The sequence below is a fragment of the Pseudorasbora parva genome, chromosome 22, assembly GCF_024679245.1.
Source record: "Pseudorasbora parva isolate DD20220531a chromosome 22, ASM2467924v1, whole genome shotgun sequence".
In the NCBI taxonomy this organism is placed as follows: domain Eukaryota; kingdom Metazoa; phylum Chordata; class Actinopteri; order Cypriniformes; family Gobionidae; genus Pseudorasbora; species Pseudorasbora parva.
The window spans coordinates 11,777,133-11,801,795 of NC_090193.1; the positions used below are offsets into that span (position 1 = coordinate 11,777,133).

The 24,663-nt window shown below is 42.2% G+C and overlaps 1 protein-coding gene across 37 annotated transcripts in view; it reads left to right on the forward strand.

Annotated features, from left to right (window-relative positions):
- adgrl2a (adhesion G protein-coupled receptor L2a) overlaps positions 1-24,663 on the forward strand; it is a 136,183-nt gene that overhangs the window by 52,152 nt on the left and 59,368 nt on the right. For all 37 annotated transcript variants that reach the window (XR_010900836.1, XR_010900837.1, XM_067432208.1 and 34 more), the window contains exon 3: positions 9,786-9,999. Coding sequence is in view for 35 of the 37 variants with exons in the window: in XM_067432208.1 (XP_067288309.1) it covers positions 9,786-9,999 (214 nt within the window). In the remaining 2 variants the exon portion in view is untranslated. The remainder of the gene's footprint in view (positions 1-9,785; positions 10,000-24,663) is intronic.

The following is a 24,663-nucleotide window of genomic DNA, read 5'->3' on the forward strand; positions in this document are numbered from 1 at the left end:
GTCATAGCCCGAGCTGTGGCCTTGGGGCACCTTTATGTACCCTACCCTGGCCGCTCAAAGGCCTGGAACCAACCTGTTCGACAGAAGGGGTTCCTTTAAGGGAATGTGGCTAGGGGACCCGAGGGCGCCCCAGCCAGTCACTATTCGGGAAGAACTTCACCGAATGCCACCAGGGAGGCTTGACCTGGCGTCACTATGCGGGACGCTTCCGTCTGCCAGCCCAGTCTGCTAACAACAGAGCCTCTGGAAAACTCGCCTCTGGAGAGGCATCAAGCTGAGGGACTGCGAACTGGCAGTGTCCGCCTCAGGCCGGAACTCAGAGACGGGCTATCCTGGAGAACAGCGCTCAGCGTAATGCTTTCCCACCCTTGCTAGCGAGGGGAGTCAGCTGCTCAATCCTAGGATCTACCGAGCACATACATTACAGGGGTGCTCAGGAGGCCTGAGAAGGCCTACAGGCTGATCTCACAGGGAGGCCCCGAGGGGCCTACGACCAACTGACCAGGCCCAAGCGGCCGTAAGCTCACAGACAACCCTCCTAAGAGGGGAGCTCTTAAGCCTGCCTGGTAGGTACCATGCTGTAGGCAACCTATGCAGGTCCCTGTCCTGTAAGGACCGCATAGCAGCAGTGTAAACTCGTCGTGCTAGAGTATGCACCTGCCATCAGGTGCTGCCGGCTAGAACCGAAGCCTGACGGCAGGAACCACTAGCTGTCAGCTTGAGTTCCAGTTCTGTGTCTCCTTCCAAGGAACTCGTTCCCCCAGGGAGGCCCCGCAGGGCCTACTACCTGCCAGGCTACTCGTAGCCGGCACTTCGGCCGGGGAATGACCTCAGGGCGGCCTGGTGAGGCCTGCTACCTGATAGCAGAACATGCTAACCGCCCCGGCTAGCAACCATGCTCCCTGCTCACCTTCCGGGGAGGCCTAGCGAGGCCTAACCCCTGTCACCCAGAGGCCGAGGCCCTGGGCCCCCCCCTCAGGGGAAACCCGATGAGGCCTGCTGCAACCCAGCAGGCCCTCCGGGAGGCCTGGTGAGGCCTGCTACCTGCCATCTGGTGACTGGAGCCCGGGAGCTGTTATCCAGCGCTGGTTCCCTGGAGTACCCCCTCAGGGGAAGCCAGATGAGGCCTGCTGCATCCCAGCAGGCCCTCAGGGAGGCCCCGCGAGGCCTACTACCTATCATCCAGTGACTGAAGCCCAGGAACGACCCCTTGGGGGAAGCCAGACGAGGCTTACTGTTACCACAGCAGGCCCTCAGGGAGGCCTGGTGAGGCCTACTACCTGCCGTCTCGCACCTGAAGCACGGGAATACCCTCTCAAGGGAGGCCCGGCAAGGCCTGCTGCACCCCAGCAGGCCCTCAGGGAGGCCTAGGGAGGCCTACTAACTGGGCTTGTAGCCATGCCAGCGATGAATACTCGCTGGCCGGTCGGATAAATGCTGGCCGCTCCATGTCGGGCTAACCATGGCTGTCTGCTTGGCTGACGAAGCCTGTTGACGAGACAATACTGTTTGTGACAACAAAAGGGAGATTTTTTTTTTTTTTTTTTTACCATCCCGCACACGGGCCCCGATGTCGTCACTCCAACTAGAAGGCCCGTCGAGGCCTCCTGTTCAGAGACTACTGCCTGGACTGTCCGGGCTGGCTGCTCACAGCTCACAGCTGGCTTCATTCGGAGGCTCACGGGGTCCTCCCTGCGAAGCCCAGTCCTCCGGCAGAACCTACAACACAGACCTAATTGCATCGCCAGAGCGGTGTACTCAACACATTGCTCTTACAACCCCTTTAAGTAAGGGGAGTTCATTCCTTACCACACCAGCCCCGGGGAGACCGCTGCTATTTCCAGCAACCCGCAGTTTCCTCCAAGGCGTCGCCGTGGTGATACTTGGCTTCCCAGGGGAGCATCCAACGCTGGGCCCTCAAGAGGCACACAGGTTGTGCGTGTCGCTCACCCCGAGCCCTACGAAAGGTGGAGCAAAAAAACACAGGGCAAATTATTGCAATATGCGAATAATGGTTACCACAGTCCCACATCCCTTGGATGGGGTAAAAGTATTTGGCCCAGATGACCCACAAACCTTACTTACCGCCTTACAGGCTAGGTTGCAAAACTATAGTGCTCTCACCTTTTCCCATCTGTATTACCGCACCCCCGAGCACAGACCCGGGGGCGGGCCCTGGCCAGGCGACTCTCACATGAGAGGGGGCTGAATAGGGGTTTTTATTTTCATCCTGTAAAAACACAGCCTAAACTATCTGCCTGTATACCAGTCTCTGCTAAGGCTTTCCACCATAGCAACTTAACATCCCAAGCCCCTATCTCGAGGGTTGGGTACACATATCTTCGTTCGTGTGTTAGCCTACTCACCCTCGCGCTTACTTACGTCCGCAGGGGTTAATGCTACAACACTTGCCCTCCGGTGGCCCGGAGCTTTTAGCCGAACCGCTAGGGACACCCACTCTCGCTTAGTTTCCCTCTTGAAACATATTTCCGCAAAAATGAGCGGTAACCGCTCTCAACGCACTGAGAGAACACACCAAGTAACATGTTTACTTTACTGGCTTAACGTGACGGCTACTCTCCACTAGCGAGGCTAGCTCTCACCAGCCGTCTCACGGCTTCCTTAAATAAATCGTTCCGGCCACCAAACGGGGACACCTTACAACACACCCTCGGCGGGGAGCACACAGCATTTTAAGAACATAAAACGTCCCTCATACTGAGGCTTACCCGCTGTCCACCGGCGCGTGATGACATCCGTGCACAGGCATATACTCACAGTATCCATTGCGCGGACCCCGAGGGTTGTTTCCCGATGAGGCGTCCAACGCTGAATCTTCCTCCTCATGCCCACTCAGGGAAGCGGTCGAGTTTACTCAGACGACTCCTTTCACACAAGGAAAACGCCACTTTTCCGCTTCTAGTGCTTATGATAACTTCTCTATAAGCTCATAAACGAACGCACCCCAAACCTGACGGGGGCGCCTGCTCACCAGACCAGACGGGCCGTCAGAGTCTCACGTCCGCTCATCATTGGCCCCGCCCGGCCTGATGTCAAGCGCCAAGGAAAAGGGTGGAAGGAAGGGCTCACCTACTACCTCCGCTTCGCCCTCGTAGGCGGAGTTTCCCCCCGCCTACGCTGTTTCCGGTCTTCGGCACCGGCACCCTTCCTCCAGTTCCGGGTGTCCCGCCTCTTTTGCGCCCTACCACGCCATGGAGGGGGCGCCCGAGAGGCCACGCTCGCTCGTTGGTCTTGTCTCCGGTCCTCAGACCGTGACGTACCAGGGACACCCGCCTGCCTGGGCGCGGCCCCGGACCTCAGTGGGATGCAGGTTTTAAAAGCCGCTGAGCGCGCCTTCGCCTCTCTAAACCTTCCCACCACCGCCTCGACGGAGGTGCCGAAGAGCTCAGAGGGCGAAACCGGGGCATCGAGGAGAAAGGACCTCTCTTTCCCCCCGATGTCCGCAAGGTTCAGCCACAGATGTCTCTCCGTGGCCACCATAGCCGCCATCGACCGTCCGATGGCGACTGCTGTTTGCTTGGTGGCCCGGAGAGCTAAATCTGTGGTGCGGCGGAGCTCAGCCATCGCCTCAGGGGGTAGGCCACCCTGGCGTTCCCCCTGATCGAGGTCCCTCAGCAGGTCGGCTTGGTAAGCCTGCAACACCGCCATGGTGTGCAGCGCCGCCGCCGCCTGACCTGCTGACGTGTACGCCCTGCCGTTTAACCGTGAGGTCGTTCTCAACGGCTTAGACGGCAGGGTGGGAGTTCTCAACGTCGATGCCCGGCCGGATGCGAGATAGTTCGCAAACGTCTCATCAACCGGCGGCATCGACACGTACCCCGCCTCGGCCACTCCCTCCACATCAGCGAAATTCGCCCGCTGATGGCGGAATAAGCGAGCCGAGAACGGGGTTCTCCATGCCCCCGCGATCTGCTCGTGGAGATCGGGGAGGAATGGAAGGCTCCCAAGAGCCGGGGGGTTATGGCCGGAGAGAAACCGATCGTCCAGGCGATTTGGACGAGCGGCTTCTCCCCTAGCGCGCCGCCACGGCAACTGTAGCCGCCCGGCAGCCCGCTCCACAACCTCCAACAGCTCCCCGTACACGGGGCAGGATGGCTGGGAGGGTTCGGCCTCGGCCGCTTCACCACCCTCCACTTCCATCCCTTGCTGATGCGGGAGCTCCTCGGCCGACGATAAGGAGGAGTTATCACCCAACTCCTCCTCCGGCGGCCGCCCCTCGTGATCTGGCCCTTCGCCGAGCACAACCTCCGTCTCTAGACGGCGGGCCAGATCCAGCTGGGAGCCCCAGGACATAAGTCGCCGCTCGGCCTCGGCCGAAGCGGGACCACTCCCAGCCGCTGGACCCTCTTCCCTCGAGAAGAGGGCCAGACGAGAGCGGAGCGTCTTCAGTGACAGACGCTCACAGTTCGCACAGGAGGCACTCTCCTCCAGAACCTCCCGTGTGTGCTCCTCACCCAGGCAGAACACGCAGAGTGTGTGTGTGTCCTCAGGTGTGAGGAACCTGGGACACGGGTCTGCACACTTTCTGAAGCCGTGCTTTGACTTGTGCGTGCGCTTAGACATGATGCTTTTTTTCTCTCGAATCAGACAAACAGTCCCTGAAGACGAATTGGATGCGGTTGTGTTTGCAAGGCGCCCTTTTATACTTCCTGGTCGCACGTCTATGACGTCAGAGGCTGTCGCCGGTCAGTAGGACTGATGTGATTGGATAAACGTTTCAGACACCGGTCACGCTGGAGGCGTTCCCCATAGCGTCAGCTGACGCAGCTCGAGTTCCCTTTCGAAAGGGAACCTTTTTTTTGTACTTGTGAGATCCTGGTGGTGACGGCCTAGGCCTCCAGCAGTCAGTCCTCTCATCTCTTAATTTCTGGGGTACAGGCTAACCTTCTTTTTCAGTTAGGATGGCCAATCACCAAAGCTGGTCCAGACAAATTACTCACAGGATCCTCGTTGCTAAATTGTCGTGAAAAAAAAAAAAAAAACCTTTAATAATTATCATGGTGAAGCTGAAATTGAAAAAAAAGCAAAGTGTCTTTAAAAGCATTTATTCTTGGCAAGAAGGTCAATTCGGGTTGCAGGTTGTGCAGTCAGAAAAGACAAATGGAAGCCATATTCTTTTATAGTCTCATTACAGTATGTGAGGGCTTCAACTTTAATAACACAAAAACACAATAACAAACTCTTTATTTGGAGTTATCTGCAGCAGCTGTACCACCTTCAGAGAAAACACATTTTTTGAGAACTTGTTCAAGGAGACAATGGACAATGGTTCTATTGAGAAAAGTAAGGTAAATAATTTCCAATATCATTGCAGAATAAACGGAAAAAAAAAAAGAAAAAAAAAAGAAGAAATCTTACTGACCCAAAACTTTTGAACACACTCTAAAAATTGCTGGGTTAAAAACATCCACTTCTGGGTTGTTTGGCAATCCACCGCTGGGTAAATATTGTAGGATACAGAACACATGCTGTGTTATTTTTTACTTTATTTTGGCTACATTTTCTTTATTTTTGGGGATATTAAAGATTTGCCATATATATATATATATATATATATATATATATATATATATATATATATATATATATATATATATATATATATATATATATATATATATATATATATTAATTAACAGATTAATTTCAAAATACTTAACGTTTAACATAATTCAATTACAGAAGTAAGTGAATCTGCGTCATTAATGTAATTTTCGTCATATAGTTAGATGACGTTAGAAGTCGGGAGTTTATCACAATCACACACAATGAGCATCTACAGCACCTGTAACTCTGGTTGGAGGGAACAGAGCCAAAGAGAAAGAGAGTCGTGACAACGGAAGTTCAAAACGCTTGATAGTCACGTGATTCATGTAGACCTCGAATAGTTCCAGGAAGTGCTTTGGCGACAATTCAAATTGTTAGTCACAGTGACAGAACTGTGATTTTTGGTAATTAATAATCAATAAAGGCATTGATTTTCAATTATTTTATTATACATCGATGTTATGTAACTTTCCATACCTTGCAAAAAAAAAAAAAAAAAAGTAGAATCATTTTCTCTAATTCCATAACGATGGATGAAACGGAATTAAGATGTGCTGATGATTTAAAATCTTACTGATTAAATGTCTTACCTTTTAAAAATGCATCACAAACGGTCTGTTCTGCTGTAACTCTATGGCACGACTGCTACTTCCGGGAACTATTGAGAGTCTCCACGAGCCGCCATTGCTGTAAAAAAAAACGTTCAATTGGAGTCTATGGAGTTGTCGCGACTCTCTCTCTCTATGGCTCTGGGAGGGAATATCCATTCTCTAATTCTGCTTCTCTGTTTGTGATCTGATCATTTAAAGCCGTTAAACTCTGGGGAAGTTTTCAGTGATCTATCCAGTTATCGAAATCTTTTCAAACAGTCCAAAACATTACCGAGTAACGCTAATGTAAAGAAGCATGCCAGGTTGATTACATCACACATATCCAGGGAATATTCTCACATTGCTTTTTTAGTGAATTGTTCATTCCAATGTGTGCTTTGAAACACGAGTTCTGTCGTATTCTGCAATTGTTTCTGAAGAGCAGAATTCCGGTCACGTACCGGAGTCGTACAAGCGCGTGAGTGTGTCTGATGCACAAACAACACACCGTAAATTTGCGCGCTCTAGATCACTGATCGTGCGCTTCTTTCGTGTATAGGCATAGGCACACAGTACATTCGCGTTGTTTCCACACACACTCAGGAAGGATAGGATCATGTTTCAGTTTTCACGTATCCGTTGCATAGACTGTAAAAAAAGGTACTTTGTTGTGATTACCGTAGTTATCGTAGGTTTTTGCAGTCAACGCGGTTGATTTAGGAGTATTTTTGGTGGAGTAAGCCAACCCCAGCATTTGGGTAAAAAAAAAAAAAAAAAACCCGGACCCAGCATTCTGACCCAAGCATTTGGGTTAAAAAAATAACCTCACATTTTTTGGAGTGCAGTAGTGTAATGTAAGTGAAAAGTGTTTTACAAAATAAATAAAGAAAAAAGCCTTTGATATTGTACATTCACCGTTTTTCTTTTTTCTTTTCTTTTTTTTTTTTATAAAATGTTGGCAACATATAAACAATAATCCACATGAACAATACTTCAGTCAAGTAATGTAGTTCTTTAGTTACGCAGCAACTAGTTTATTGCCATTTCTCAATGATTTTGAAAGCTGTTCACCAGATTCAAAACTACCAGTTAGCATTTTATTGAGCTTTACCTCTCACTGGATTTTTTTTCCCGAGTCACAAAGCGAATTGCATGTTGTTGAGCAGCAGCACGCACTTTAAAATGACATATGTGAGGCGGCAACACCTGTCATCAGTCAAAACTTGCTGCTGTGTTTTATTTCTAATGCTCACAAGGAATGACTAAAGATTTTTAAAAACCCAACGATAAATCTTGGTTCAACAAACCTAGATTTGATTTCCACTGAATGGACTTTTTAAAGTCATTTGAATCAATTTTGCTGTCAGTGTCTTTGAGAACATCTCAGCATGTCAAACTCAGGGAGAAATGCTGTGGATAAAACACGCAGTGACTGTGTTCTGACTGAATAATTACAGGAGAAGCTTCTCAGCAGACAGATTATTTTCCTCTTCATTTGAAAACATGAATGGGGGAAAAAAGGCAGAGCCATGTTGACTTTATAATTTCACTTAGGTGAATAAATCAATTGTGCAGACTGATTTTAGATGGATTTTTACTTAATGTGGCCACATTTATACACATTGCTCGAGGTAATATAGATTAAACAGCAGTCTTTCTCCCAGGTTATGAATCTTTCTAATAAATTATGTATTTTTTTAACAAGGCATTTTAACACCATTTACAGTCTGAGGAGGTGTATGATACAATACAGCAAGCAAATCAGAAATGATGCAAATAGAAATGACTTCTACAGTGTTTTTTGTTTTGTTTTTGAAAAGTGGTTGGCTTTTAAAATACTCCTAGGCAGATGGATAGATGCAATTTTCACTCATAGCTCATAATTGATTATTTAGCTTTTACTTATTTTCTGGTGCATCCATGCTGCATTTTGCATGCAAGATTAATTTCTAAAAATAGAGATATATTTAAGGTCAGGGCCTGTGATTGGCTGAATGTATTTTTGACATTAGCGTGATTAGAGAAATGCCCTTTACATGCTGTTCTGAGCTCAGTACCAGATTTCACTTTCAGAACAGACATTTGATGCTCTTCACTTTAGCAGAACAGGTTTTTTTTCCCTCTTTTTTTACTGTCTACATATATATATATATATATATATATATATATATATATATATATATATATATATATATATATATATATATATATATATATATATATATATATGGTCAAATAATTATATAATTAAAGTTTTATGCAACGTGGTATTATTTCCCCCCAAATTCCCCTAAATTCTACTGTATACTGTTCTGCAATAAATGTGATAAAAACACGATTTGAATATTTGTTCAAAGGTACAACAAATACTACCATGATGCATAAAGACTTTAAAATTAAAAAATATATATATTTATTTTGCATTAGGGGTGTCCCCGACTAAGGATTTACACATTCGAATCAGAATTGTCGAATCTTTTTTTGTTGTTGACTGATAGTCAAATCATCTATGTGTGTGTGTGAATGGGTTGGGAGAGGCACGGCACTTGTCAGCAGGAGGGTAAAACTACTTTTATTTTCCTTTACACAATGCATACATACAGCAACAACTTTTAATAAAGCGACCAATACTGCTTGCCAATTGACAGACGAACTGACAATGGCTTTCTTATTTAGGTTTAAATAAAAGGTAATGTGGTGGATAAACATTCATGCAACGTTTTCTCATAACATTTTAAAGCCACGATCGAAATACAGAACATCACACAAAAATATAAAAGAACAAAACAAATACCTGCCTAGAGAGGAAAAGAACACTTTGAGTGTGTTTACATGCATGTTCTTAAGCAGATTGTGGCTAAAGGGGGTCGCTCAGCGCCGTGTCTCCAGTATCTCACACTGGACGCGCACATTGTATACGTGCAAGCTCAATTTTGATTTGACTGACAGAAGAGCTGCACGATGGGTGTATCTTGTAGCACAGGGTGAAATCAGTATGTACATTGGCGATTTGAGGGAAATATAATATAAATTTAATATAAAACCTTGAAATGGCACTCTGTGGGGTGGCACGATTTGAAACAACTTCCTGAGTCATGGGGGACAGGCCCCCGGATGCCGCCGGTGTGTGTACACTCACTGAAAACAATGTGTTCGAATTTTAAAGACGTGGCGCTGAGCTTTGAGTCGGGTGTGCGACCCCAAACGAAGCTCAGCACCTTTAAAGGGGTCGCACACCAGATGCGAAGCTCAGCGCCGTGCCACGTTTTTAAAATATTGAGCACCCCTATATTGCCAAAATTATAGGATCCTCATTTCATAACACCCGCGAAGATTCGACTGAGATCGGTGGTCGAATCCGGCTCCGCATATCGATGCATCGAATCTTCGACTATTCGACTATTCGTCACCCCTAATTTGCATTAGTAATAAAACAAATTTCACATTCCAGTTATGAAAATTTTGAAGAAGCAAAATAACGTTATATATATATTATATGTATATATATATATATATATATATATATATATATATATATATATATATATATATATATATATATATATATATATATATTATAATTTTTTGTAATTATATTTTTTATTCTAAAGTCTTTCTATCTTACAGGGTTTAGCCGGGCAGCTATGCCGTTTGGTCTGGTGAGGCGGGAGCTGTCTTGCGAGGGTTATCCCATCGACCTACGTTGTCCAGGAAGTGATGTCATCATGATTGAGACTGCCAATTACGGCCGGACAGACGACAAGATCTGCGATGCTGACCCCTTTCAAATGGAGAACATCAACTGTTATCTGCCCGATGCATTCAAGATCATGTCTCAAAGGCAAGTTCTTCCGTCACATTTCTCCCTCCTTTTCCTAAAATCTCTCTTCAAAACGTGTCTTCTCTCTCATTTGGCCGTCTTTGATTACACGGCGCATGAATACGAGCATCTTCAGTGGCGTGCATGACGAAGATTTCTCTGCAATCTACACAACCAAACCAAACAGATCTCAATGCGCTCAATTTCTTTTGAGTTTAGATAGTGTCGTACATCTGGAGGATTGTGCTAAAAAAAACAGGAAGTGATGTGTGAGCCGGGCTTTGATACGTATTGCCGCGGGAGTGGCATACAGTTCCGCTCAGCTTATTATAAGAACGTTGTGATTCGGGGGAAATAGGTTTGAAAATGTGGCGTCTCAATTAGTCCTTTCAGCTGCAGGCAATTAGGCGTCTCAAGTGGGTGTTAATCTACACAGGAACTCTAGGCAGGGATTTGCCTTCGCAGGTCTGCAGAAGTCCAGATGTGAAATTGCATTGTTGTGCACTTTTCATCTTGTTAGTTTTTCTGGTCAATAATGAATCACCAACAACTTCACAATCTGTCATTGCTACAGTTGCATTAATAATAGATTACTTTACTTAATAATAGAAGCTTTCACTCAATGCTACTTCATTTCTTGGCAAAAGAAAACTTACTTTTTTTTTATTGTGGATTTATATAGGCTTATATTAAATTAATGTACATAAACACCTCATGCTATGTCCCGTGGGTTTGTGTTGCTTATTAACTTGTTTAATAATGTGGACTTATATAAGGGTTTGAGCAAATAGAAGCACTTTCTACATTGTTGTGTGTTGGCCTTCTCTTGGTCTTTTTGTGTTTGGTTTTGCATAATAAAATATACGCATATTTTTATTCTATATCGAAAATAGAATTGTTTATCTTTTAGTTAAATTTTTGCGGTGATTTTTTTATGACTCAAACGGAAACTTCACCGCTGGCAAAAAGGGCTTTCAATTAAACTCGCCTGCCTAGAAAATCCTGACTTGAGAGATCAGAGAATAAGGGCCCTATTTTAACAATCTAAGCACAAGGTCTAAAGCGGACAGCACAAGCGCACTTAGAATCACTTCTGAATCCACTTTTGCTAGTTTAACGACAGGAAAAATGGTCGGCACACCCAGTGCATGGTCTAAAAGGGTTGTCCCTATTCTCTTAATAAATAATGAGTGTGTTTTGGGGATGATGTGCAATAAACCAATCAGAGCCTCATCTCCCATTCCCTTTAAAAGTCAGTTGAACTTGTACCATGGCAGATTCACTATTTACATGGCATACTATAGACACCCTTAACCTTAAATACATATGTGTAGTCACATTTGGTTAAATAAGTAGCCATTTTAATTTGTCACTACCGCAAAAGGTCATTCTGATACATGCAATGACTATCCATTATGACATGTTGGCATTTTTATATTTTTGTACACAATCATAATCTTTATCATCTAATCCTTTTATTTGCTGCTGGTATCGAACTACACATCCCTGTGTGTATAATAAGCAGAGTGTATGCACATATTACTAACGAGCTATTTAAATAACACAAAAAATACTGCACAAAAGCAGGTGTGTTCAGGCACATTGTTGCCACGTTACTATTTTGAGGACACGAGAGAGTCATTTTTCATTGCCTCAAAAAAGTAACGTGGCAACAATGCGCCTGAACACACCTGCTTTTCAGACCAGCACACCTATGGGTGCACAATTGGGCGCAAATGCATTTGCTATTTAAACAACGTGGCACAGGTAATGACAATATTCTATCCATCTATTTTTATGCAAATTGTGGGATTTCGCAACAAAAACTGCTGAATGGAAACACCAAGATAGGCATACATTCTAAAAATGCACATACAAAACTTATGCGCTCGTTTGAGTTGGATACATTTTCTATTCCATACGAAAACATTTGCATAAACTATGATGGATGAATAAATTCCTTAATGCACATTAAAAAACAACAACAACAACAACAACAACAAAAAAAACATGTGACTTTGCACAATGCAACAGGATAATTGTACTAACCAGCGGAAACATCTTGTTGTATAGCATTTTAAATCCTGTTTTGGTCATTCAGATGTCTGTCGTCAAAGATGCTCGGTATATTTCCCTCCTAGAACTTACATGACTGCATTCCTAAACAGCAGCATTTTAGGAATGCTCTGAAAGCAAGACAACAAGTTTATTACATTCCGTCTGCATGCTCTGAGACACAAATATTATTATTATTTTTTCACTTTCCAAGTAATTTTATTTGTGAAGTAGATGTACATTGTCATTTTACATTCCAAAACATAATGTTGTACTTTTTTAATGCACTGCATTTCATATTGAATATAGTTTAATACTTAATTACATTAAAAATGTGGCAAAAAACATCTGTGTCGCACCTGGCGCCACATTGCACCATGTGTATGATAGAGGCCCAAAGAATCTTCCCTTTTGCCAGATAGGTTCAACACCCATAATGCACTGGGCAGGTTGCCATTTAAGGCCACTCCCACCTTTCTGCTATGAAAATGGGAAATTTGATATATATATATATATTTTTTTTTTTTTTTACTTACGATTTCCTGGTTCAGGTAACCTAGAGAATGAGTAAACATTGTTAATTTACATTTACTACCGATATTGTAATAATACAATATGTGGTTACACTTTAATGCAAGGAACATTTTATATTATGATAAAATTCCTGCCAGCTGTTCTTTATTCACTAAAGCCAAATTGTACTGGCATTTGGCGTTCTGTGAGTGTTGAGAGAACCAGGAAGTTATTGGGAAAACAGAGGGCAAATGGCATTTAAAAATATTGCAAACTGGATGTGGATCCTGCATTACTCACGTTAGAACCATAGCTCAACAAGTTAGAAATATGTGTGCTGTGCTTTTTTTCTAATTAACGAGGCTAATAAACTTATTGTTTAACTTATAGGCGCAGCTGTGATCAAATTATTATGCAAGTTGTTGCAAGTCCTTTAGCAACACATCTGAAAGAAAACTTTCTTTGCAGAAATTCTCTTGTTTCTGTCGTCCTTGCTCTGCTAAGTACCCTGCTTTGGGGAACATGAGGGAATGGCTGCAGTGCTGTACAGGGGAAATTTGTTCTGTATTCACACCATTAATATCCGTGACAGAGGCGTCCGCATGGCTCTCAGAAGACCAGAGTTAGCGCACAGCCGTGTACGGCACTCCCACTGTACATATGGTATTAGTGAATACTTCAAGCATTGCAAATTAAGCTTTCATAAGTCACCGTAAATACAGGCTTCTAGAAACAACAGCTACACCTGTTTAAGAATTCAGAGCATTTGGGAATTTGTTGGCCTGGTAATAAAGTCTTAAATAAAGCCCATGATTCCTGATTAGATATGTGTGGTTTGGGCTGCTTGATGCTATGAATAGAGGAATAGAGAAAGTGAGGTTTATTCAGAACAGACAAGACTGTTATATATATATTGTTGGCGACCTGTTGGCGACCTTGTTGATGCTAGAGGTCAGAGGAGAATGGGGCGACTGATTTAAGCCGATAGAAGAGCAACTTTGACTGAAATCACCACTCGTCACAACCGAGGTATGCAGCAAAGCATTTGTGAAGCCACAACACACACAACCTTGAGGTGGATGGACTACAACAGCAGAAGACCCCACCTGGTACCACCCATCTCTATAAATAGGAAAAAGAGGCTATAATTTGCACAAGCTCACCAGAATTGGACAGTTGAAGACGGGAAAAATTGTTGCCTGGTCTGATGAGTCTCGATTTCTGTTGAGACATTCAGATGGTAGAGTCAGAATTTGATGTAAACAGAATGAGAGCATGGATACATCATGCCCTGTTACCACTGTGCAGGCTGGTGGTGGTGGTGTAATGGTGTGGGGGATGTTACTCGGCACACTTTAGGCCCCTTAGTGCCAATTGGGTATTGTTTAAATGCCACGGCCTACCTGAGCATTGTTTCTGACCATGTCCATCCCTTTATGACCACCATGTACCCATCCTCTGATGGCTACTTCCAGCAGGATAATGCACCATGTCATAAAGCTTGAATCATTTCAAATTGGTTTCTTGAACATGGCAATGAGTTCACTGTACTAAAATGGCCCCCACAGTCACCAGATCTCAACCCAATAGAGCATCTTTGGGATGTGGTGGAACAGGAGCTTCATGCCCTGGATGTGCATCCCACAAATCTCCATCAACTGCAAGATGCTATCCTATCAATATGAGCCAACATGTCTACAGAATGCTTTCAGCACCTTTCAGCACCAGCACCTTTCAGCACTCAATGCCAGGCAGAATTAAGGTAGTTCTGAAGGCGAAAGGGGGTCAAACATAGTATTAGTATGGTGTTTCTTATAATCCTTTAGATTAGTGTGTGTGTGTGTGTGTGTGTGTGTGTGTGTGTGTGTGTGTGTGTGTGTGTGTGTGTGTGTGTGTGTGTGTGTGTGTATGTATATATATATATATATATATATATATATATATATATATATATATATATATATATATACAGGTCCTTCTCAAAAAATAGCATAATTATGTGATAAAAGTTAATTATTTTCCATAATGTAATGATAAAAATTAAACTTTCATATATTTAAGATTCATTGCACACCAACCGAAATATTTCAAGTCTTTTATTGTTTAAATACTGATGATTTTGTCATACAGCTCATGAAAACTCATCAAAAAAAAAAAATAGCATATTTCATCCGACCAATAAAAGAAAAGCTCTTTTAATGCAAAAAAAAGTCAACCTTCAAATAATTATGTTCAGCTATGCACTCAATACTTCTGGAATCCTTTTGCAGAAATGACTGCTTCAATGCTGCGTGGCATGGAGGCAATCAGCCTGTGGCACTGCTGAGGTGTTATGGAGGCCCATGATGCTTGGATAGCGGCCTTAAGCTCATTCAGAGTGTTGGGTATTGCGTCTCTCAACTTTCTCTTCACAATATCCCACAGATTCTCTATGGGGTTCAGGTCAGGAGAGTTGGCAGGCCAATTGAACACAGTAATACCATGGTCAGTAAACCATTTACCAGGGGTTTTGGCACTGTGAGCAGGTGGCAGGTCGTGCTAAAAAGCGAAATCTTCATCTCCATAAAGCTTTTCATCAGATGGAAGCATGAAGTGCTCCAAAATCTCCTGATAGCTAGCTGCATTGACCCTGCCCTTGATAAAACACAGCAGACCAACACCAGCAGCTGACATGGCACCCCCGACCATCACTGACTGTGGGTACTTCGCACTGGACTTCAGGCATTTTAGCATTTCCTTCTCCCCAGTCTTCCTCCAGACTCTGGCACCTTGATTTCCGAATGACATGCAAAATATGCTTTCATCCGGAAAAAGTACTTTGGACCACTGAGCAAGAGTCCAGTGCTGCTTCTCTGTAGCCCAAAAGTGGCTTGACCTGGGGAATGCGGCACCTGTAGCCCATTTCCTGCACACGCCTGTGCACGGTGGCTCTGGATGTTTCTACTCCAGACTCAGTCCACTGCTTCCGCAGGTCCCCTAAGGTCTGGAATCGGTCCTTCTCCACAATCTTCCTCAGGGTCCGGTCACCTCTTCTCGTTGTGCAGTGTTTTTTGCCACACTTTTTCCTTCCCACAGACTTCCCACTGAGGTGCCTTGATACAGCATTCTTGGAACAGCTTATTCGTTCAGAAATTTCTTTCTGTGTCTTACCCTCTCGCTTGAGGGTGTCAATGATGGCCTTCTAGACAAGGTCGGGTTGGCAGTCTTACCCATGATTGCGGTTTTGAGTAATGAACCAGGCTGGGAGTTTTTAAAAGCCTCAGGAATCTTTTGCAGGTGTTTAGAGTTAATTAGTTGATTCAGATGATTAGGTTAATAGCTCGTTTAGAGAACCTTTTCATGATATGCTAATTTTTTGAGAATTTTGGGTTTTCATGAGCTGTATGCCAAAATCATCAGTATTAAAACAATAAAAGACCTGAAATATTTCAGTTGGTGTGCAATGAATCTAAAATATATGAAAGTTTATTTTTTATCATTACATTATGGAACTTTATCACACTATGCAATTTTTTTGAGAAGGACCTGTGTGTGTATATATATATATATATATTACAATACTGGTTGTACTGTCCTTTATCTAAATTTTCCCAGTTTAATGTTTAGTTGTTACAAACAAATCCGTTTCTTCCTAAACTGAAGTTCCAGACAACATGTGGTTGTTGTTTTTTGGTGTGACTTAAGTGAATGACTTGCTCATCTGCCATAACACTCCGCATATTCAGATGATAGATAGGTTTAATATTCATCCATTTGTTTTAATATTCAGATATGACATTTTGAATATGGAGCAGTTATGTTCTTCCAGGCGTCATATTTTTTTCTTTTTCTTTTACTTTGATATCATGTTACTGTGATAAATACAAAATGTGCTCTGCACCATCTTAGACATGCTTTATGATATATTGTTTTTTATTTTTTATGATGTTTTTATAGATCAGTTAAGAACTGTATCACTCAGATCACCGATCAAAGCAGCCTCCTGTCAGACATCTTCTAGTGAAATACCAAATTTGACTGATAAATCATTGTCATTGTTAAGTTTAGTTTTCTCTGAGCTCCTAAACTAAAACATAATGTGTGTGTGTGCGTGTGTGGTTCAGGTATACCTTACATTGTTGGGACATCCAATATGGCCAATATGACAATATCTAACATCTTTGTCCATGCATGTATTTGCTCAAAAAATATTGAATATATAGATTATACACTTATTTATTTTTAATGGGGAGGGGGGGGGGGGGGGGGGGGTTCTTGACTAAAAACACTTCCTCCAACTTACCACACTATTGTTTTGCTTTAATGCGTGACATTTCTACTGTAAATGTTGTGATATCTTGAAATCGTTGCTTCGGTGAGTGCTCAGAGTTTAGGAGGGAGAGATCTGTCTAATGAGGGGCGTCCTGTGAAACTGCTTAATGTGTGACTGTGGTGTGAAGAGCAAACACCAACTGTCAGCTAACAGGAACATTATGAGAATGAGAATTTAGCATACAGTAGCCCCAAACAGTATTTGAACAGTTTATCCACATATTAAAATGTATAAATGTATATATATATATATATATATATATATATATATATATATATATATATATATATATATATATATATATATATACATTTATACATTTTAATGTATAAATAATGTAAAAACAAAATATTGTTTATTTATTTCAGTCGAGCAGACCAGCGCAATGTTTGCCATTAAGTGTAGCAAAAGCATATTTGTGATATTTGAGGCTCGATGTGCTGCGGTGATACGCAAATTCCTCTTTGTATAGCTTGCACACAACCATGCTCTTATCAACGCTTCCATCCTTTCGTTTTTTAAAACAAAATTTCCCATCCACGGGGCCAAGCAAAGCAGTCTCATCAGCTTCTTCGTTCCCATTGACTTATGTCCTGATCAGTGCCCTGACTAGTGAACTAGGGAGCTGATTGAGACGCACCCATGGTTTGTTGTTGTCGTGACTCCGGAGCGAGCGCTAGTTGGTGTTCCAGTATAATCGGTCCGTATATATATATATATATATATATATATATATATATATATATATATATATATATATATATATATATATATATATCTGGGTTTCCGTTGTCCGGTAATTACCGGACATTGGCCGGGAAAAAAATTAAATGTCCGACAAAATGAAATCTTTTCGGTCAAATTGTCAGATTAAAACTGCCTCTTATCGATACCGTAAGCCTGCGACGTGATGCCCTCGCTGTCATGACAGCGCTCCGTGGCTATGGAGGATTGCAATTCTCGGCAGCCTGCGAAGCAGAGTAGGCCTATGTGAGCGGAGCGGAGTGAGGAGTGGAGCGGCGAGATTTTGAATGGAGTGAGGAGCGATTTTTTAAAAAGTCGGAGTGTTGTGGTTTTTACTCGCTCCGAGAGCGCTCCACTACCGCTCCATCACGAGAACAATTTATGACAACAGGCCGGCACAGCACTACATTTTTCGCCAGAACTAGAGCGTAGATCGGCTCAAAAAAATAAAGCCCAACACTACCCGAGCCCATGCACCCGAGAGACCGGCCCTGCCCGTGTAAGTATCGAGAACGAGCCTTTAAAGACTAATTAGCGGAGCGGAGCCGGCGTGATCAGCTCAATAATCCGCAGGCGCGCTCATGAACCCACCGGTAAAATGATGTTCGTTCAAATCCAGCTCAGACATGACATACATCTGTAGCTTACTATACTTGTTGTAGCCTTTAAACAGTGTTTTTTTTTCTTCATATTTATGTTTAAATATTATAATATTATTTTTAGATTTCATCTGATTATGATAAGTGCAAAGATGCGAATGGGTCAGACATGATTTTGGTGGTTATATTTAGTTTAATATTAAGTTTTGTTTTGTAAAAAGCCTTTCTTTCGTTTTGTACAAATTGTCTCTTAATTTTAATAAAGGTTTCTTCGGTTAATTGCATGTATTTAATAAATACGAAATAAATAAGTAGACTAGGTCGCGGAAGCCATCGCTTTCATCATGAACTGAAGCGCGTCTCAAATAAACTGAAACTCGGCAGGCTTGCCTCACAGACATGAGGAATATGTAGCCTAATATGTGTAGAAACGAAAAGATTTAAATTAGCACATGGTGCAGTGTTCAGAACTCACACGGTAAACAACCAGCTGGATACAGATGATCACGGCGATGGGCATGAGCGGGGACGTTAAAGTTGAAGGGATTTTTTATTTATTTTTTAACCTTCTACTGAATCTGATCGGGTGCAAGCACCTATTCACACACGTAATTTTGTGAATAAGTAATTTTGTCGTTTTCTCTAATGCATTCAAAAACATCTTGTAGTGCTTACCTGCTTACAGTTCAGTATAGGCTATACTGTTATATTCTATTATATGATTTTGTCATTTCACACGGTGGCCAATTGAAATGTTACCAACTAAATGAGACATACTGAGTTTATAATTAAATTTATTAATTGCGTTTAATTATTGCATCTAAACACAATAGTGTTGTGCCAAGATTTTTCACGTGAATAAAGGCAAATAGATTTGCACACTGCTTAATCCCTGGTCTAGTCTGTTAAACTTGTCAGAAGTTCTCGTTTCTAATCTGCCCTCGTGGTCTATTTTTTCTCTCATCAAAACCGAATATCATCAGTGGCTGTACATCAAGAGCAGGGACAGTTTTTGTGCATTTTGTTTCGCGATCTGACCGGAGCAAATAGAAAGTCTCTGCAACGGCGTTAAGCGTTAGATTAAAGCGCTCGTCTGAAGACTACATGAGCCGCGAGAGAAATCTGCAGCACTGATAACAGCGGCAACGAGCGATCGCCTCTTATTAACAAACGAATGAAATTATACCCTTCTAGTTAACCAGAGATGTTTTGTTTGAATTAGTTAGGTTAATCCGTGAAGCAAGATAAAAAAGTGGTGGGGACATGTCCCACCTGTCCCACCCGCAAATTACGCCTATGAGTTAAAAAAATTGGTTGATTGACGCCAATCGGACGTTCATGTTTTTTTTTTCGTCTATTTGAAAGTTAGGCTAATAAACATGTTGCATATACGGCCTGATTATGTGTTTTTTTTTAAGTTACACAAACTGCTTTCAGGAATTTTTGACCGGCATATCATCAAAATGTCCGGAAAACGAAACCTCTGCCGGTCACTTTGACCGGCACCATTTTTTTCTAGCGGAAACTCTGATATATATATATATATATATATATATATATATATATATATATATATTATGGGTGTAACGATACATTCGTGTCATGGTTCGATATGTATCTCAATATTCTAAGCCAAAATAAAGAGTTTTTTTTTTTTTGTGCTTTTTTATTATTATATATAATTATTTGTGTTTTATTATCAGGACCCACAAATAATCCCCCATTGCATTACTATACATTATATTCAACATTATGTATACGCTTTCAATGCAGGAGCATCTCTCCCCATGCCTGCTATGCCCTACCTCCACCGCTATTTATGCAGTATGTAAGAATGATCCATCTGAAATGCTTTGAATAATCATACTACTAAAACTAAATTTGATCTGGTAATTTAAATGATGTTTGCACTTTCACTAAGGACTGTTGCTTTAAAAGGTGTTTGGGCTTTGATTTTGTGGGGTGTTGTTTTAAATAATGCTTGGGCTCTCACTGAGGAGTGCACCGGCAGCGCACGCACTTCAGATGATCAATGCAATCCGCCACAATTCTAATCGCAAGAAAGCTCGGCAGAATGATGGCTATCAAACTGTAAACGTTTAGTTCATCCAAGAATTTTAATTCTGCATTTACTCCATGTTGTTTTTGTGTGTAACGCTATCATTTCAATGTCCTTGTTTACTACACTATATGCGTCGTGTTAAATATATTCATCACATAAAGCCAATTTGGATTTGACTCTTGATTAGTTATTTTTTTACATGCCTTTATGACATTCTTTGCATCTTTTAAATTTGAGAGGAATGAACTTTACAAACGGAGGGACATAAATCCCTCAGGTTTCATAAATAATATCTTCATTTGTGTTTGGAAGTTAAATAAAAAAGGACACAATTGTGAATAAGTACATGATGACAGAGTTTACATTTATGCTATCCTCCATTTGTTAATTTGTGTTTGGGTGAATTATACCTTATAAACAGGCCTACTTAAATGTAACAGCTGATAGCTGATTGGTTGATTGTACTCCATTACATAACTTTCTACCAAAGTTATATCTGACATTATCAAGATAAATTTGTTCCGACACAGTTCTAACTCTGAGTTCTTGTCATATTTTATTACCATTCTCTAAACTATAGAGAATAAAATGTGAGAAAATGTTGAAGGTATCTGAGTAAATTTTGGTTTAACTCACTAATGTGCTCACTCACCGAATAAGACGCAGCTGCTTTTAAAATAACATATTTCTGAATTATAGTTTGAAAATCGTTGGTTCTGACTTTCTTACCTCAAACCAAGCCAACCCAGAATTAATTTTCAATCAGGATGAAATCTTGTTTGGATGAAAAAATAGGGATTAAACCTCAAGCTCTGGCCCTAAACCTACTCATCACTGTGGTTTAGACAAATCTTACGAATTCATACAAGCGACGTCATATGAATTCGTAGTATTTAGCCACCTCATACAAATAAATGGTTAGTTACTAAAACTAACAGGAAAATTATTGGATCTGATGTTAAAAGCATCTCTAACCTCATAGATCAGTAAACCCTCAATTTGGCTCTGAGGATATTAGACGACCCATCACTTTACTCAGAGTCCCCCCCCCCCACCCTCTGGACGTAGATTTAGAATGCCCCTAACAAAAACTAAACAGGCCATCACATAATTTGTGCCAAGAAGCATTCAGTTACTGAATAGATCGAAAACAGGCACATATACATTTCAAAAGTGGACTACTGATTATTTATTAAATAACTTATTGATTCATTTTAGCTATTGGACTGATGATTGTATGTTACCACATTTTGCGTTGTTGTTGTCCATAATGATGTTGGATGTATGGTGTGTTTTTATCTTACTTTTATTGTAAGTTAATGTTTCTTGTGCTAATGTTTAATGTGGCTCCCTTAAGTGTAAAACAAATTCCCCTTGGAGCAATTAAGGTTTTATTCAAATATTAGCGTATTTGATTTAATTTTGAGATAGGGTTGGAATCACACCTGTGGTTACTCTGCGAGGACACCCATGTGGCCTGGATTGGAAGTGACTTCATACATCCACTAAACTGGCATTGAAATAGTATCTTTAAAGTAATCGCATTAGAAATATAGTACCAAATTGTTTTTTTTAAGATTTTCCTCTCAGATCCCATTTTATTTAAATTTTTAAATAACCACTTTTCCATCTATATTGTATCAATGCAAGTTTTCAACAAGAATAAAACTTTATTAGGCTTGCTATGCCATTGTTTTGACTTCAAAAGTTAGTATTAATCTTGTTCCTCTTTTAAAATAATTTGAGATCATAATTTATTCACATGGCACATTATGCAAATTAACAACACAGTGTGACTGAATGAAATATGAATGGGAACAGTCTCCCTATAATACAACTACAAATAACCAAACAACCAATCGCCACATTATGGCTCTAGCTTTGGCCGTGTGTTATAATTTTAGATCCATAATTCATTCATATGGGTAAACATGCTGATATTCTCATCTGTTACCACATATGAGTGCTCGTTAATAAGGAAACTCCCATATGAGGGACGTGTTTTTCAGCAAAGCTCGTGTCTATGTATAAATTCTCATCTTCAAACATGACCGGTGGGAATTCACAGCTGTGGACGGAGCAGCACTCTGTTCCACGTGCTTCATTGCTTTTATGGAAAAAAAAGGGGGAAAAAAAGTCTCCACTTGTTTATTAGCAAATACAACATAAGACAAATGAATTGTCACGGTCGCGTGCTGAGGTAAAGAGAAATTACTGCAAGAAGAGTTGCTACCCCAAGGCCAGGTCAGAAAAACGCCAGCAGGCTAATTCACCCCGTGCTGCGCTTACAGTAAAACATGCTCTCTATTCCCAAGCCAAAGACCTTTGTTTCCAGATTCTTTTCCTCTAAGTTAGAACAATCATCCTACATTATTCTCAGGAATTGTGAGACACAGCATATGGTTTTCATGTTAAAATCTACAATACTATCCAGGTCTGTAGATATGGCCCAACTAACACCCCTAATAAAGGTTTATTAGTGTTTATCTCCCAGAGGACTAGTTTTCATTGTTTTTGATTTGCTGTGGTTCTTTAGGGGATTCAAAAAATAAATAAAATAGAAAATGATGTTGCATTTACACTACCATTCAGATGATTTAAATCTGGACGTCATTTAATCTTTTTAAAATAAGCTTTTATGTTCACTGATTTGATAAAACGGTAAAAACAGTAGTGAAATATTAATAAAGTTGTTTTCAGCTTTATTAGATGTTGTGATGTAATTTATTCCTGTGATGGCAAAACTGAATTTTCATTAGGCATTACTTCAGTCTTCAGTCTGCTATGCAATCCCTCAGAAATCATGTTAATATGCTGCTTTGTACTCAGAGTACATTGATGACTTATAAAGAACGTCTCGGGATATGTATTTAACCCTTGTTCCCTGAGGGGGAACGAGCACTGCGTCGAAACGACGAATTTGGGGATGCCCCCTAAGCATCAAAGCATCTGAAGTATGAATGAAGTCCAATCCTGATTGGTCTTACGTCATGACGTAGATCTGACGGCATACCCAGAAGCTATATGGGGAGGCCGGCGCATAGTAGTGTCAATTATCGCGATGACGCTCTCAGGTGATACGTGGTGTGGCAACGAGACGCAGTGCTCATTCCCTCTCAGGGAACAAGGGTTAGATACATAACCCAAAACGTTCCCTATATCGAGGGAATGAGCACTGCGTCAAAACAACGAATTTGGGGAACGAGTACCCACTAGGCCACACCAAGGGTACGCCTGCCCTATTGTGAAGCTGGAGACCAGGCACAATTAGGACTGAAGCCCCACCGTGCATCCAGGGGCGTGGGACTGGGGGGATAAAGGGTACTGAGTAACCTGGGCCCGAGGCAGGGGGGGGCCTTAGAAGTCAGTTTTCTATACATACACATACATGGTATGGGGGCCCAGCAAGATGGTTTGTACCCAGGGCCCAAAATTTGGTGCTACGCCCCTGCGTGCATCTGATATGCCAAGGCAATAGCCTGCACTATCTAATTACTAATAGTAGGGGTAGATGCAGGCAACCCCTTCTTAGGCGAACCAAAACACACTAACAATTGGTCAGACTTCCTCCACTGTGCTGACCTCTCTAAATATATCCTCAGGGCCCTAACGGGGCACAAGAGGAAAAGTCTCCCTTCTTCCGCTGTCACATGAGGTGGATGATGGAAAGCCTGTAACACTAAAGACCTGACCACATTAGAGGGCATCTTAGGCACATAACCTGGCCTAGGGTGCAGGATGGCCTTTACTCCTCCGGGGGCAAACTCCAGGCAAGTCGGCGTAACTGCCAAGGCCTGAAGGTCCCCCACTCTCCTCAGAGATGTAATAGCTAGAAGAAATGCCACTTTAAGGGTCAGATATTTAGGTTCAATAGATTCCAGTGGCTCAAAGGGGGCCTCAGCCAATCCTTCGAGGACCACTGCCAGATCCCAGGTAGGAATCCTGGTACGTGCTACAGGCCTCATCCTCCTAGCCCCGCAGAGGAAATGTATAACCAACTGGTGCCTACCCAAAGGTCCATCACCCAAAGGAGTGTGGAAAGCCCCAATGGCAGCCGCGTACACCTTGAGTGTGGACCGGGTAAGCCCTGCAGAGAAACAATTTTGGAGGAACTCCAGCACTGAAGCCACCAGGCAGTTAACTGGGTCCACCTCACGTTCCCTATACCAAGTGACGAACATGTTCCACTTGAGGCTGTACAATCTCCTAGTTGACGGAGCCCTGGAGCTGAGTAAGGTCTCTATCACATCTGCTGGTAGTCCAGCCTCTTGTTCCCTACAGCAAGTGACGAACACGTTCCACTTGAGGCTGTACAATCTCCTAGTTGACGGAGCCCTGGAGCTGAGTAAGGTCTCTATCACATCTGCTGGTAGTCTAGCCTCTTCGTACCTGACCCAAAG